Source organism: Crocodylus siamensis, chromosome 7, assembly GCF_052110815.1.
Source record: "Crocodylus siamensis isolate JL-2025a chromosome 7, ASM5211081v1, whole genome shotgun sequence".
Classification (NCBI taxonomy): Eukaryota; Metazoa; Chordata; order Crocodylia; family Crocodylidae; genus Crocodylus; species Crocodylus siamensis.
In genome coordinates this window covers 19,051,913-19,067,840 of record NC_143401.1, presented here as the reverse complement: position 1 = coordinate 19,067,840, position 15,928 = coordinate 19,051,913, and the positions used below count along the sequence as shown (strand labels likewise).

Genomic DNA, 15,928 nt, shown 5'->3' with positions numbered 1-15,928 from the left:
GTTTTACGCACCTGCTCTCAAGGTATCATTTTTATTGAAAGCTGTCCACAGAGAGATATAGCACTGCCCCTGTGGATCAGGTAGGAGCCCTGGAACATGATGCAGAGGCAAGCCTCTTCCCCAGGCCTGCCCCTCCCCACCAGCTGCACATGCTACTCTGTCTGTTCACACAAAAGTAGGGGAGTTTGAGCTCCAAAACTGTAGCCCTCTAAATTCTTTCCCTATGTTAGCTCAGAAAGCAGAGAGCCCAATAGGAACCTGTGTAGTACCTTAATCCAGGCAAAGAATAAGTTGACCGCATTCATGTTGTTGTACTGGGTCTGCCAAAAAGCCAGGAACTCAAAGTCTGCATAGATGTCAGGGTTCTTCAGCAGCTCTCCCATCAGCCGGTTCACCTCAATGGTGCGAAAGATATGGAACCCAATGGCAACAATGGAAAGCTGAAGGAAGAAGCACCTGGAATTACTACTGTGTGTACAAAATAAACAGGGACTGGAGATAAAAATGTCACTGAGCTCCTTAAAATCAGCCAATGGAGATAATCCATTTGAAGGGAAGGAAACACTATAGCAGGGTTCTAACACACTGGTTTATGTCCCAGGCCATCTAATCATTTAAGCATGGACTTAAGGGGAAGAGTTTCAAAGGCACCTAACACCTATTGAAAGTCAAGGACTTAAGAAATCTCCCATTAGTGGTTCTCTTTGAATTTGGAGTAACGGTTTGAGATAGTTCTGGGCTTTTCAACACCAGTTCCCGTACTACTAATTTTGCTTTTGCTTTTCCAACTCCCTGAATTCTTCATCCAGAAAAGCTTATGGGGACTCTCACCAGTATGACCACCACATCCAGGATGTTCCATATACTGGTGAAATACTGGAGCTTGTGGATCCGCAGTTCTAGAATCTCTTCCACAACATAGTAGAAGATGAAGATGCAGAAGACAATCTCACAGGCGACAATGAAGAAGTCCCAAGTGCTGACATATCGGATAAGTTTGACTGTACGGATTTGCCAGGAGGGGATGGCACCACCAGTGGCTGGGAATTCAACCACTAACCTTCAAAGGAAGAAAGAAAGCACAGTAATTGTGGGGATGTTGTATGTTCTTGAGAAGTATCAGGTTAAGGGTATGAGCCAAGAGAACCTCCAACCAAGTATGGAAGAAGCATGAACATATTTGTGAACTTTGCCACAATCGCTCATCTCTGCTGGCACATTGCACATTGTGAGGAAGGAAACAGTGACAAGGGAAATGCAAGTACTGTAGTATATTTTTTGTAAGAGAAAATTACCTTATTAATCATGTGGCAGTGTTCAGTCCTACCTCCAGAGTGACTGGGCCTTCAAAACTATTCAGCACCCAGTGGCTCTCATTGCTCCCAGATGATGCCTCTCACTAGGCACATTTACATGAGATGCTACCATAGCTCGTTGCTACGGCACCATAGCATCAACAGGCACAAACCATACTGGTGACACTACTGAGCAGTAGGAAGCTACCGCACAGTAGCTCATTCCTACTGCACGGCAGCATCTGAAAAAAAAACAAACGTGTGGCGACAGCACTGCAATTAACTGTAATTCCAGTTAATGCGTGGTCATTTAGTACTTGGTTAAGCACTAAACCACTTGTGCAGACTCAGCCACTAATTCTAAACCCTGTTCAGCCAGGAAATTGCCCAGCCCCTATTACAACCTGCTGATCCTACAAGCCCTAGGGCTGTGTGCTTCTTTTCCCAAGCCATTTCTGCTGCTGTGGGAATTTATAAAGGCCTTGCTGAAGGAGCCAGTGCTTAACTGATTAATTGAACATGTCCATGCTTGGGCAACAAAGTAACAAGACGTACTGGGGTGTAACAATCAGTCAGGTACTGAGAACACCTCATTAAAAGTTACTAGGTAATAAGTTCTAATGAAAGTGAGCAGCTGAGACAATGTTCCAGTACGAGTAAAATGGCAGGGTTTAAATGGCTATGTTGATTATCCACCAGTATCTCAAGTAGATTAGGCTATATAGATTGGTATAGTCCCCAGTGCAATGAGGCCCTGGTCTCAGCTGGACCTTGTACATGCTATTGCAATATAAACAAGAAGAGGGGGAAATCCTTGGTCAGTTGGAGGGAAAGGGATTTGGGGATGGTAATTGTCTGATAGACATTTGTGGGCCTAGAAGAGAAGTTAACACATCTCTTAAATAGGATTGGGTCTGATTTGCATCTGAATAGTTGACTATTTACCCATCCCCAGCTAAGGAGCACTCATGGTATGTAGCAGGGAGCTACAGTTAGGTAGTGCGGAGCTACTAGCATAAAGGCCTCGTCACTGGTTTCCTGTATAATGCTGGAAATCTGTGGAATGCAGTGTAATGTCAAAAAGAGTGGTTTTAGAGCAGTCACAGGTAAAGGCTTCATGTTGTATCAGACCTGCATGACTGTGAGTTGCCACTAGAGGCCCTGGCGGGCAGGGGCATGGAGACAGTAGGCAGGTGGGAAGATGGAAGGGAGGCTTGTAGCTTGGAAGCAACATCTCTGGGGCACTCTGGCCTTGCTGAAATTGGTGTGGAGGTGCTATACTGAGGGCTTAAGCCCTGGCAGCCCCTCTCTCAGAGCGGTGCTGCCACACCCCCGTGAGTGACACCAGAAGCTGCTTCCCTGGGACTCTGGTCTTGCTGAAACTGAGCCTCCCAGAAGCAAGACTATGCAAGCAGGCTTCCCCAGCTCCATGATCTCTCTGCAAGTAACCCGCTCAGAGCAGTTGTTCTCAGCTGGAAGTAGGGGGTGTTTTGCAGAGTGGGAATGGGTAGAGTGGCTGGGAGCTGTGCATCCTGAGATGCTGGAGGAATGAAAGTAAGACATTTTACCTCCCCTGACCATTCAAACAATAGCCTCAAATGGCATGGAGAAATGGTTTCCAAGATGAACTTCCTCTTGCGTGGTTTATCTTTAAAACATTTAGAGGGTACTTATGATGGTTTAATACCCTGTAGCAGGTGAATGTTCTCGTTTTAAGTTCCTATATGCTGATTTTAAGGTACCCTGTGACAAAGCTCCAAATAACACATCCCCTTAAGGTTAAGGATTCATAAAGCTGTAAGTGTGAAATAAGCATTTTTTTCACAGGAAGTGAATGGGTAAGTGTGATATCTTGCCTTTGCATTGTTCTATTGCAGGTCTTTATAACACTCAAATTATGGTAGTAACTAGTGTCAAAGGTGAGAAGGTTTAAGGAAAGAGATGCCAACTCATTTCCAGAAAACGGCAAGGAAACATTCAGAGCTTGTACCATCTCCATCTCCTGTGGCTAGAGAGGACAGGGAGCCATGACTCCTGGATTCTATTCCCAGTCCTGCTTTTAATACATCTTGGGACCCAGGACAAGTTTTTCACCAGATAAGATGGGATAATACTAAAATTTATCACCTGGATGAGGTGGGGAATGTAGCAGGAAGGGGTTTGAATTAATTTATTTGTAAAGTGCTTTAAGAGCCTTGCATTAAAAACTCTGAAGATGGGAAAAGTGTAAATGTACTAGGTAGCAACACTGACAATGAAGAGAAAGAATGAAAACTTTTCGGCAAGACTGCCTACCTCAGCACACAGAAGAGGTTGATGTTTGCATTATATACTGAGAAATCAATGAAGACTACTCGGGTCCCTCGGTCCAGCCACAAGTTCTCCTTTAAGAGTTGCAAGGCTTCAGCAGTCTCCTCTCGGGTCAGCTTGAGGTCTATATAGTATCCTCCACCACTATAGCTGGTTATTCTACCCCAGTGAGAGGAACCTCCCAATTCTTCCTCGGTATGGTACCTCCACCTGCACAAAAATATACAAGCAAATGTTATCTCATTGGCTAGGGCATGGAGCTAGAACAGGGTTCAGTTCTCTGATGTCCCACTGTGGGTCTGTTTGTACTTCCTCTGGTTGTTTAGGGAGAGCTGCTATGACCTATGAAAAACTAACAAAGCTTAATGTAGCTGCGGTTAGTATGGCAGTGGACATGACTGCAACTGAGACTGGCACTGGCATTTGATCTACCAGGTACCTGCCGGACCAGACCTCTTGCACTTTTCTTTCTCCCCTTCCCCCCTTCTCCTCCCCTCCTTTTCTGCCCTTTGTCTTCCTAATTCCCAGCTATTTACTTTTTCAGACAGCCTTTTTCCTACATTGGAAATCTACTACTGTACAGTCTCCTTTACTCACCTTCCCCCTCCCCCCCCCCCCACCGTTTTTGACCCCTCCCTTCCCTGGTCTATCTTTTGTTTTCCTAATTTCCACGTATTTACATTCTCACTGACATCCTGTCACACTTTTAGCTTCTTTCATTCTTGGAGTCTCAAAACAGCAGAGACGCCCTATGCCTGAAGAATGGTATTGCACCGGAAAGCTTACAAAGAGCTTTGTCCCAACTACTCAGTTGATCTAATAAAAGATATCACATCTACCCAAACAACCTTCCCTGCCTATGACCCAAAGATAACCATTGTCTGAAGTGACATAACTTTGAGACACTCAGAGAGCACTTAGCAATAGTTTTCCAGCTTTAACCTGGGGGCTCTCTCATTTTAAGTGCCTTAAGTGCATGGTAATTGTAATGTATTATAATAACATCCTAAGACAAACAGGAACACTTGGCTCAAGGATCCGGTATCCTATCTCCAAGAAGTTGCAAAGCATATTTGAGAGCCATTTAGTCAGCAACCTATGGCCCCTGGACCAGATCTGGTGATCGTGTCTTTGGAACTGGCCCATGGACCTGTGCTTTGGTGGGAAGGGCCTCTCCCTGCACCGTGTCATAGTCAGCTACCTGGGGCTCCAACATAGGGGAAGCTCTACCCATTTCATGCCATTCTGTGCTATGCCATGGGCAGAGCCCAGAGGTAGACCTGAGCAAAGTGGCAAGTATTTGCTTCGGAGTCAACTGATTTCCTCTGTTGTTTTGCTTCGGATTTGGATTCAGTTGTCCCTCTGTTGTTTTCTTAATGGGGTGATAAACACTGAGTTAGGGGTGATAAACACTGTTATCAGTTCCCTGCTGGGCTAATCAGAGCATCCTGCTGGGGCCTGGCCATGCCCTCACCCCTCAGCTCAGTGTTGTGGAGGGAAGGGCACCTGTAGCACCCCCCAGCTTCTAGCTTGGGCCACTGCAGGCATGTGCCTGCATTTCTGGGATGTCTGTCTGGTTACAAAAGTTATTTAGCTTAGCACGGTTAGACTAACCTCCAAAGACTGAATCTATTCAGGCTCAGGCTTTTTGAATGTCTGTCCCTAGCTAAGGGGAAGCAGCGGCAGCAGCTGGGTCCTAATACCTACCTATCTCCAACCCAAGCCATTCTGGCCCCTTGCCAAAAACCAGTGCTTAGCCCTAGCTTAGTCCTTTTCATCATTTGTTTTCCAGAGACTAAGGCACAAAATTTCAAAGGTAACTCAGGAAGGGAGCTCTACAGTATCTTTGACGATCTGAGCCTGAATCATGTCTTTATCTGTCTCTAGCCTTTTGATATATTAGTTCCCAACCTTGGCAGATTTGCAAACTCTTGGAGACAGGATATAAGATCCCCAAGGTAACAGTTTTTCTGTTTGTCTTGTAAATGCTTATCTGAATTCATTGTATTGCTTCCTAGCTTGTTTTGCCTATGGCTCTTAGTAGGTTAGAACACTGCATTTATGTAGGACACCCTAACAAGCAATATATAATAATTTTCCTTCACTGGCAGGTCACTTAGAGTCCTCTTAATGCTGTTATAGCTCAGTATTCTTAGATAATTTATAACAACCACATGGATCATGTTACTATAAGGGAAGCAAGACTGAGGAAATCCTACAGCCTCAGAGCAATTTTACAAGTTTGGTGAGTTCAGATAAAAGGATCAGGTCCCAAGAAAAGTCCCTGAAAAGTCCCAGGTTTTAACTGCATGATTCAAAACCCTTAGGTTTGCAAACTCTGCTGAGAACAGGATTTCAGTTTTTAAGAAACTTATTTCTGTTGAGCCATAGATACCACAGGGTTAGTGGGTGGTTTTGCACCTCTATTGGATCTGGTCACAATGGGTGTCTGTACATGTGCTCGGGGTTGGGGTGGAGGGGGAAGGCCATTGCCATTTTAATTAGAGTGACTCTTGGGAGTTCAATAAGCTTTAGTTAAAGTGCCCTTGCCACCATTTTGAAATGTGGGGACACTTAATACACAAGTTGCTGCAGCACGTTGGAGTGTTCTGATTGGAAGGCTGCAGTAGACTCCTTTAATTGGGTCTGCTCTGATGTGTACTAATCAGAACATGCCAGAGCACATATGAAAGAAACCCATGTTCTTTTCCCATGGGGTTTTATTTTCTTTAGCTTCAACAGCAATGTGAACAAGTTTCTCAATCTAAGATTTTTCTTGGGTTTGGCTGCATTGTTCCCCAGCAGAACCTGCTCTTCGCCTGACTTTATTTCTCATTGCATCAAAGGAACCCCAAGGGCTTTTTTGGGTTTGTTTTTTTAATCCTAGTGTTGCCACTCACAGGATGCACTGGACCTGACTGCCAAGGAGAATCAGAAGGCAATAACTCTGTAGCTTTACACAGGAACCTTACACCAAACATATTGCTCATGGGACCACCTTTTTAACATTGAATTTCAGCAAAATTTGGCCAGAGTTTGGGCAAAGCTAAAAAATAGTCCAACCTCAGTGGAAGTTGGATGGAAGGGGCACACTTACGCAGTTCCATTGAGGAGTCCAAAGGAGACCCTTTCTTCCTTGTCCTCAGAGTACACATCATAACATCCTGAAATCTCCTCTTTAAAGTCATCATGAACAACACATGAGTTGTTCTTCACTTTCAGCTGACGCAGACGTGGGACACCAAGCAGCAGATTCTCATAGTAGATGTAGGACTGGGTGTGGTGGGTTGTTAGTGACTCATTATTGTACCATTTGGTCCAATAAAGACTATCCAGTAGTGGACCTTGGCCATACTGCAAGAGAAGGTGGGACAAGTCTCTAAGTCACTGGCAATCCACTCCATGGGGTAAGTTCATCCCTTCCCCATGATTCTGATATTGCTAACTGCTGGTGTCAGCTATAAACTGGGTAAATGGAAAGGGGTTCCCAGAATAATCCTGGTCTGGAAACAAGGATTATGGTATGGAAAATAAATCAACCACTCGGGCACAAAGGGGAAAAGCAAATCTCTAGATAATAATAGGCTTTCTATATTCCAGGCAAAGACAACTGAAACCTTTCAAGCTATTTCCAGCTACAGTGGCTCATGGCAGGAGGTAACGAAAGCTCAGCAAAGGTCACTCAATGCCATACCAATCCTCAGCTGGTTCAGGGACAGGTTATTTGGCACCAGAGCTATATGTTTCCCATTTCATGGGCCAAGGTCTTGTCCCCTATGTTTGTACTCACCACCCAGAAGTCAGTCATGCTACTGATGGACTGAAAAGAGACTCCACTGCTTGATGAGGTCTGCAGAAAGAGCTCAGACATGACCTTGGTGTAGTAATAGGCATTTGAACTCGTCATTCCATATGTCACTAGGAGAAAATAGAAAAGAAGTAGGGGAGTATTATTTCTGAGTCTCTGAATATCCAAGATTAACACACAGTAGCAATCTGTGATCAGAAGACATGATTTACATGACCAGCAATTTGCTTAGAAAGGAAAGAGGTTAGTTTGATGCTCAGGAATCCCCCAGGGTCCTCAACAAATGCTTTTCAGAAATTACAGGGGACTCACAAGTGAGAATGAAATATGTTAAAGAGATGGATTTCTTTTGGTAGTCTGGTTTGCTTAGGGAGCACTGCAGTGAAGTGCAGCCAGCCTACAACACGTGTGCTATGCTTTGAAGTGTATCTTGAAATGGGCTATGCCTTGAAATGTAGTGTAGAAGCCTTAGTGCACCAGTACGAACATGATAATGAACATGACTGAGACAGAGGGCATATTGGCATGTACTTAGTGCCATGTTAAGGGCAGTACAGCATGTGAAGTAGGTGTGGTGTAGCAGGGTTACTGACCCAAGGCATTTTTAATGACATTTAATTGCTAAAAAAATTATATTTAGAGGTTTGCTTTTAGGAATTGGCCTGTAGGTAAATTAGATATTGCATTAGAACAATAGTTTAAAAGAATGGCAAGGGTTAATTGATTTCTAAAAGCCTGTTTGTCACAGATTCACAGCCTTCAAGGCAGACATAGTGTCCAAGGCCAATGGACATACACATCCTGAAAAATTAAAAACATCCAAGCTTTATTTTCATTATAAAAATAGGCCTGGCTCTAGTACTTACTTGCAAAAACCTTTGGAATTTCCAGTTCCAAATAAAATAACCAAATTAAAGTGTGTGCATGTAATAGGTTTATGTAGCATTTTGGCTAACAAAACATGAACAGTATGGCGACCACAGCAAGACCAATCAACAATGTCCAAAAATGAAAAGCCATGAAAGGAGAAAGAGAATACAAAAGAAGGAGTTTTCAGAACAACAAGCTTGCATTGGCCCCTGACCTCCAAGGTTGCTGATATTGAACATCCAAGCAAAGAACTTCAAGGTGATGTTTATGTACTAGCTGGATACAGTGCTAACCTTATGTATATTCTGGTCACTGGGGAATCTGGGTAGTGTATGTTGTAATCATATTGCTTGCTTTGCCTGCATTGCTCTTATTTCTTATCACTGTGTATCAATAAGATGTTCCTATTATCAACTGGAGGAGTTCTTGTTAGTCTGAAGGTTGTACTCACCTTCAGCAGGGTATCAGGGCTGGGTTGTAAATCCAGTGGCAACAACATACTGCAAACTTATTACTGACAATAAGACTTTTTTTTTACCGATATATGTTTTTACTGACTTATGTTTTTCATAAAGTAAGTGAAACCTTTCTGCCAGGACCAGGATAAGGGTTGGGTTCAAATATAGGGGTTTCAGGGGTACAGGTTGTAGCCATGTTGGTCTAAGGACATAGGCAGACAAGATTCTGTGGGTAAATCTGATATCTTTTATTAGACCAACTCAAGTAGTTGGAAAAATTCTTCTTTTTCAGCTTTTAGGTACAAATACCCTTCATCAGGCTGAGGATGCATCTGCAGTTGGTCTGTGCTCTTCCTGGGTGAAATGAATAGTAGAGGAGCCAAGGGCTGGTGTTCATGCAAGAAAGTCAATCAGTGAAGATGTAAATCGAGGAGTCAGTGGGTGAGAGACAAGTTGTGGGGTGGAGAGGGGAACGAATGCAGCTGGTAAAAGGTGGAGAGGTACCTAGGGAGTCAGATATTAGGCAGGTTATAAGGTGTCATAAATCCAATGTCTGTATTTAGTCCGTGATTTTTTGTATCCAGTAGGTTGATGAAGTGAAGTTTGTAGGCTTGCCTGTGAAAGGTGTTTTGTAAATTCCCTTTGAAGATTAGAACTGAGAGATTGGAGAGAGAGTGGTTTTCTTGTGAGAAGTGTGCCCCCACACATAATTGAGTACTTTTGTCTTTGATAGATTTTTGGTGTGCATTCATTCTGGTGCTCAGTTATTGTTTGGTTTCTCCTACATATTTTCCATCAGGGCATTTAGTGCACTGGATGAGATGTATTACATTTCTGGAGGTGCAGCTGTAAGATCCGGGAATGATGAAGTTCTATTGTGAGATGTTGTAATTGTGGGGGTGGTGAAGATATGCTGGCAGGTTTTACAGTTCTTGTCATGACATGGTCTGGATCTATTTGGTGTGTTTTGGGTCATAGGAAGTTTGCTTCTGGTGATGAGGTTAGCAACGTTCAGTGCTTGTTTGAAGGCTAGAATGGGTGATTCTGGGAAGATCTCTTTAACAATTGGGTCTTCTTCTAGTATGGGTTGCAATTGCTTGAGATTCCAGGGAGGGTGATATGTCATAACCAGCGGTGTGCAATTCATGGGGGTCTTCCTTCTGTACTGTAGCAATTCTTCACGTGGTAGCTGGGTGGCTCTTTCAAAAGTGCGATCTGTCTCTCTGGAGGAGTGCCCTTGTTGAGTGAAAGCCTTTTTGAGATTTGTGAGGTGACAATCACAGGCATTCATCTCAGTTCAAATGTGGTGGTATCTGAGGGCTTGGCTGTATATTACAGCTTTCTCGGTGTGTTTAGGGTGTTTGCTGGTTCTGTGCAGTTATTTATGTTGGTCCATGGGTTTCTTGTATATTGTGGTCTGTATTTTACCATTCTGGATAATGATCATCATGTCTAAAAAGGAAATGTTGGTGCTGGAGTATTCAAGAGCAAGTCTGATGCAGGGGTGATGATTGTTGAATTTCTGATAGAACTCAATCAGAGATTGCAGATTTTCAGTCCAAATGATGAAGATGTCATTGATATATCTGAAGTATAGCAAGGGGTTGATGGTGCAGTCCTTGAGGAATTCTTCTGCCAGGTGGCTTATAAAAAGGTTGACATACTGTGGGGCCATTTTGGTGCCTATAGTTGTGCCCATGGTCTGGAGGAAGTGTTGGTTATTGAAAGTGAAGTTGTGTGTGAGGATTAAATGTATAAGGTCAGTAATATATTTGGGTTTGTACTCTGAGCTGTCATCTTGCTCTTGCAGGTACATATGGCAGGCTTGGATATCATCCTGGTGTGGGATGTTGCTATATAAGCTGGTAACATCCATGGTGACTAGGAGGGTGCTGCTGGGAAGGTGGTCTATGTTTTTAAGATTTTGTGATTTATCAGGTTTTATTGAATCACTCCTAAAACCTCTTGTCATCTAAAGAGTGAGTTTTGTCCAAGACACAACAGACACAACATCAAGATGGGCTGATGAGGAGGGGGCTGTGGAGGGGATGGGTGGTTCAGTACAGCTGTGTGCTGCCTCATCCTCTGTACAGCCCTAGGTAGCTTGGACCTTCCTGGGCCAGATCCAACTTCTTTGCAGGCTGGATCCAGTCCAGGGCCAAAGGTTGCAAGCCCTGTTCCGGTGTGTGTGTATGCCATGGTCACTCTGGAGTGAAACCAGCTCACCTGCCATTTAGGTCCCACGTACACATTACACTTAAGGCATGATATACCAGTTAATCATGCCTTAAATGGTCACCTGGGCACTCATTCAGTCAATAAATGGTGCAATAAAAAGAGTAATAAGTTACAAAGTTTATTACACATATTTAGCGGGATACTTTGTAGCTGTTCCCTATCACATCATTAATTGAAGGTGTAGCCAGGGGCCCCCATTGCTGGGAGCCCTGTCACCTGATTGGAGCTTCCAGGTAGGAGGGCACATATGCACCCCCCTGGCCTAGCAACTTCCAGCTGACAGTGCTTCCAGCCATGGGGGGTCCCATGCACCCCAGCAGCTGGGAGACCACAGCTGCTGCGATCTCCCAGCCACAGTTCTAGATAAGTTTTCATTCAACAAAGATCCTGACCTCTGAGCAGGTGCTGATTGAAACAATTTACATGCATTCCCCAGTTCATCACCCACTACATAATCCATCACTATGAATGCCTTGACCTGTCCTCCTAATGAAAGGGCTTCCTGAAAAAGCAATCAACTTTCAAAAACAATGTTGTACAGACCAGGATACACGTGTGACTCAGTCACATCTGAAGACCGATTGGGATTCCATTCCCCTGGGTCTGTGTGATAACTACGCAGGTTAGTATCATCTTTGTACCTCTTCTGCCACTGGGTGTATGAAACATAATCCATCAAGCCAGGCAATGCCACAGGTGCTTCTTTGAGATAACAATGAGTCTTCCCAAAACAAACAGCAATTGTTCTGCCCACACAAAGTGCATTAGTATTTGGTACAGAGCTGCATTAAATCCATGCCCGGGTGACAATGTGAGCTGCCATTCACGTTATAATGCCAGTCACCCTTTGAGCATGGCTCACCAAGATTTAAAGGAGAAGTGTCACATTTGAACAATGCATCTCCTACTCCAGGAAGTTTTGAGAGCTGCATTTGAAAACCATAGCTGTTTGCATGCAGAAATGTAACAGAACTTCAAGCTGCCAAGCTGAGGAGAAGCACCAGTGACTGGGAGCTAATGGCCAGAGCCTGTGTTAAATTTTCAGAAGCACTACTTCAAAGTAGCAGATGCCAAGTGAGCTTAGCAGCAGTCACCTTATAATGATCAGAGAAAGGCGGAGTGCCCCCTTTGCTAAGAGTTCCACTGGATTTGAACTCTAAATTAGGCTAATCCAGGCAGGAGCAGTCACACTGCAAAACACTACCCAAGTTCTGACATCCTTACTGGTGTTGCATTCACCCCTATGTACTGCTGGGACCTCTAGGAGCACTTGCTAGGGTTTTCTGTATTGCAGTGAGATCTCCTCTGTGTCTTTCTAAATGCACTGTGGGAGATTACGTTGTCTTTTGTACCACACCATTAAAAGGGTGTCCCACACCATCAAGGAGTGACATGTGTTCTGCCTAGTCAGTGGATCAGCTGTGCCATGACACAATGCAGCATGGCTGATCTCTGCTTCATTCATTGACATCTATTTCTAGCATAGGATTCCAGGTTTTCTAGGAGAAATGCAATGTCTGCTTTTAGCCTTAGAGCCTGCTTTTCAGTGGTGGAACATCTGCTCCCAGTGAAGTCAGCTGAGTTTGTGGGTGTGTAGAATTTCTGAGAATCAGACCTTAACTGTTTACATTTATTAAGTGGATGGAATAGTGTCTTTACAGAGAGCTGAAAAGGGTCACTTAATTGGTTGCAAAGGGACTTGAGAGTCTTAAATGGGAGAAGTGATGGGTGTGCAGTGAACTGCTAAAACCACTCAGGAAAACCCCATTTTTCCCCCCTATGGTAAATTATGAACACTTTTCTTCCTCCCCATCCCACCCCTACTCCCTGCCCCTGACATTTACCATAATTATTTTTTTTGATTGCTCAGGGGAAAACCTGAAGCTTCAACCTCAAAATATTTTGGACTTTCTCTACCAAAGGATTTTTTTAAAAGGAAAAACCTGAAAAATATTCATTTGTGCAAATACTTTTATGCTGCTCCGAAAACAATTTCTCATGAGAAAAGTTGCATGAAAAAAATGGTAACAAATTCTAATTAGTACCAAAATCCAGCATTCCATTTTAGCCATTTCTCTCTCCACCTCCATATGATTTAAATACTTTACTGATTTATTTTTTACAAATGCCCAGTCGGTGCTCTAGGTAGATGTTTATGATACTAAGGCGTAGATTAGAGCCAAGTTGTAAAAAACATAAATCCCTAAAATATGCACATGCGCGCATGCACACACACTCACACAAAGAGTCACACAAAGACATTCTGCACCACCACCACTGAGATATCTGGACTTACATAGACAGATGTCCACCAGGAACACAATATAAACCAACAACTCTCGCAGGGTGGTCTTTACATAAAGTTCTCTGTTTTCAGCTGTATTTTCAGTCAAGGTTGTACCCCAAAGCCCTGTTTGGTGTAAAAAAAAAGACACATGTGAATTTTGAAAGACCTTCAGACTCTATTACAGATGATAGTGGATGGGGTAACACTGTTATCTCAATCTAGTAGAGAATTGTGTTTTTAGTGCTAAACATCCCAGGCAGAAAGCCTGCTAACAGCCATAATGGGCTCACTGGACAAGCTTCTCCAGCCCACATGGACATCATGGTTCATCCCATCTCTGAAGGGACTATATCTATTCAGTCACAACCTCTTTTCTGCCCATGGTCAGTTCTTCTAGCCAGTCGCTAAATACAGACAGTCAAAAAGCCTGAAGCTGAATTGATTCAGTCTTTGCAGGTTAATCTAAGCTGCAAAGATTGAACCAATAAGCAAATGAACAGACATTCACTTCTGATTCAGGAAATGCAGCTATATGCCTCCAATGGCTCAACCCAGAAGCACAGGGGTACTAGAACATGACTGTGTGGCATGTAGCCAGCATGAGCTGTGTGTTCACTTCCTCTTTTTGCTGCCCCTTAGGTCACTTGGAATCACAGTCCAGAATCACAGTAGCAAGACTCTGCAGAGCTGCTTATCACTTCCTCTTCCTGCTTCCAGGTGCCTCAGGGATTTGTAGTCCACAGTTGCAGCCAGCAGTAAGCAAGCAGGGCAGGGCTTGACAGCTCTGTCATCAGAGGAAGGGGATTTTAACCCCCCTCCTTGGCCCCAGACCTCCGCCAGGGTTTGCTGGGGGGAAGGGGGGCTGTGGTAAGGCACTTTTGGCACCCACCACTTTAAGGAGCTTGAGCAGGCTGTGGTGCAGCTGGTAGGTGTGGTTAGGTCCAATTAGGCTGCTACATGACCACAAGGGGGCCAGGAGATTGGAGGACTAATTGGCAGCATCAGTATAAACCCAGGCCCTAGGAGCTGAGCTGGCAGTTACACCTAGGGAGCCAGAGAAGCAACATCACTCACCCTGCAGATTGCAGCTCCCAGAGCACCTGAGGGTCAGGGTAGGTATTATGGGGATGGAGGAGGTTCCTGGTCCTGGGACATAACCTGAAACTACACCCTGCTGTGGTTGGATGGTGTGGTGGGACTACCTATGCTGGGGCAGTCTCCAGGAAATGCCGTGCCTGTGCTTCCCCAGTGAAAGGTGATGATGGGGTTCCAGAAAGCCTCAGCCCCTGATGGCCTGTGAGTACCCCATGGAGGGGAAAGTCTAGGGGAGCACACCCTGACAGAAAAGCACAGGGCCTAGGCACATTGAAGAGGCCTGAGGCAGGGTCCGGGCAGATCAACAGACATCTGAAGACTGAATGGGCTGTAGGCCGAGCTAAGGACCCAGGGATGTCGACCCCAGGACCCCAGTGAAGGGCAGAGCAGTGGCCCCAGTGAAGGGCAGAGTACTGGCCCAGATAGGAGCCAGAGGCCAAGTTTAGTTTTGTGTGGGACAGAAAACCGGAGGCCTGGGGGGGCCTGAAAGACTGTGCGTAGGCTGGCCAGAGTAGTGGCCCTAGTGAAGGGGGCAGAGAGGCCAAGGTACGTCTGAAGACCTCTGAGGCCAAATATGGGCTGGAGGCTGAATGCGGCCCAGCTAAGGGTCCAGGGGAGTCAGAGGTGGTTTTGGATGTTATCTGTGGATCTTGTGGCCTGTTATAAACTAGTCAGGGGGGATCAGCAGGCATTGGGGGAGTCACTGTTTCCCTGAGCACTGCCAGGAGTGACCAGGAATAACGGTCACGAGCTGGCAGAGGGTAGGTTTAGGTTAGATATCAGGAGGCGCTACTTCACAGTCAGGGCGGCTAGGATCTGGAACCAGCTTCCAAGAGAAGTGGTGCAGGCTCCTACCCTGGGGGTGTTTAAGAGGAGGTTAGATGAACATCTTGCTGGGGTCGTTTGTCCCCAGTACTCTTTCCTGCCATGGCAGGGGGTCGGACTAGATGGTCTGCTCAGGTCCCTTCCGACCCTAGAAACTATGAAACTGTGAGGAATGGGATATGGTATAAGGGAAAGTTCAAAGCCATGTATTTTGCTCTTGGTATCAGGGCAATTAAATGGGTAGCCTCCTGCATTTTTCCATCTATTTTGATATATCAGGGCATGGCAGGTGAAACAGGGCAAACTGCTGTAAACAAGTGGGCAGGTTGGTGTTGTTATCGGCCTCAAGATGGCCTCTTGTCATAGGGCCAGTGAGCCAGCCAGGGAGGCCAGTGAGCCAGCTTTCACTGCTCCAGCTAGGAAGCAGAGGGGCAGGGCCTGCCCTGCTTCCTTGAGAAGGCAGCACAGCCCAGCCCAGGGCTGCAAAATGCTGGGGCACTGTGATTTAACTTAAACCAGGGAGGGGTCTGGGACAGAAGTTCCATAAACCAGTTTGACCTAAATCAGTTAAGTTTGATACTACATTCAACCAGGTTTATCTTTAAATCAGTTTCAGCCATTTTCAAACTGGTTTATGTGCACTGAACTTCTATTCTGTTACAGGTTTAAACTGGTTTCTGATCACTTAAACTGGTGTCTGTGTAACTTTTGTCCCTAGCCCTGGTGACACACCATTAGCCCT

The 15,928-nt window shown here is 44.9% G+C and overlaps 1 protein-coding gene and 1 pseudogene across 1 annotated transcript in view; both read right to left on the bottom strand.

The window, feature by feature from the left end:
• The window catches only part of PKD2L1 (polycystin 2 like 1, transient receptor potential cation channel), a 46,116-nt gene that overhangs the window by 22,014 nt on the left and 8,174 nt on the right, over nucleotides 1-15,928 (bottom strand). Inside the window, exons 2-7 of the mRNA XM_090057109.1 lie at nucleotides 13,276-13,389; nucleotides 7,396-7,523; nucleotides 6,703-6,959; nucleotides 3,591-3,815; nucleotides 832-1,060; nucleotides 270-440 (exon numbers count right to left, since the gene is read on the bottom strand). Of these exons, the coding sequence (XP_089913235.1) occupies nucleotides 270-440; nucleotides 832-1,060; nucleotides 3,591-3,815; nucleotides 6,703-6,959; nucleotides 7,396-7,523; nucleotides 13,276-13,389 (1,124 nt within the window). The remainder of the gene's footprint in view (nucleotides 1-269; nucleotides 441-831; nucleotides 1,061-3,590; nucleotides 3,816-6,702; nucleotides 6,960-7,395; nucleotides 7,524-13,275; nucleotides 13,390-15,928) is intronic.
• LOC149859555 (uncharacterized) lies at nucleotides 9,254-10,617 on the bottom strand (annotated as a pseudogene).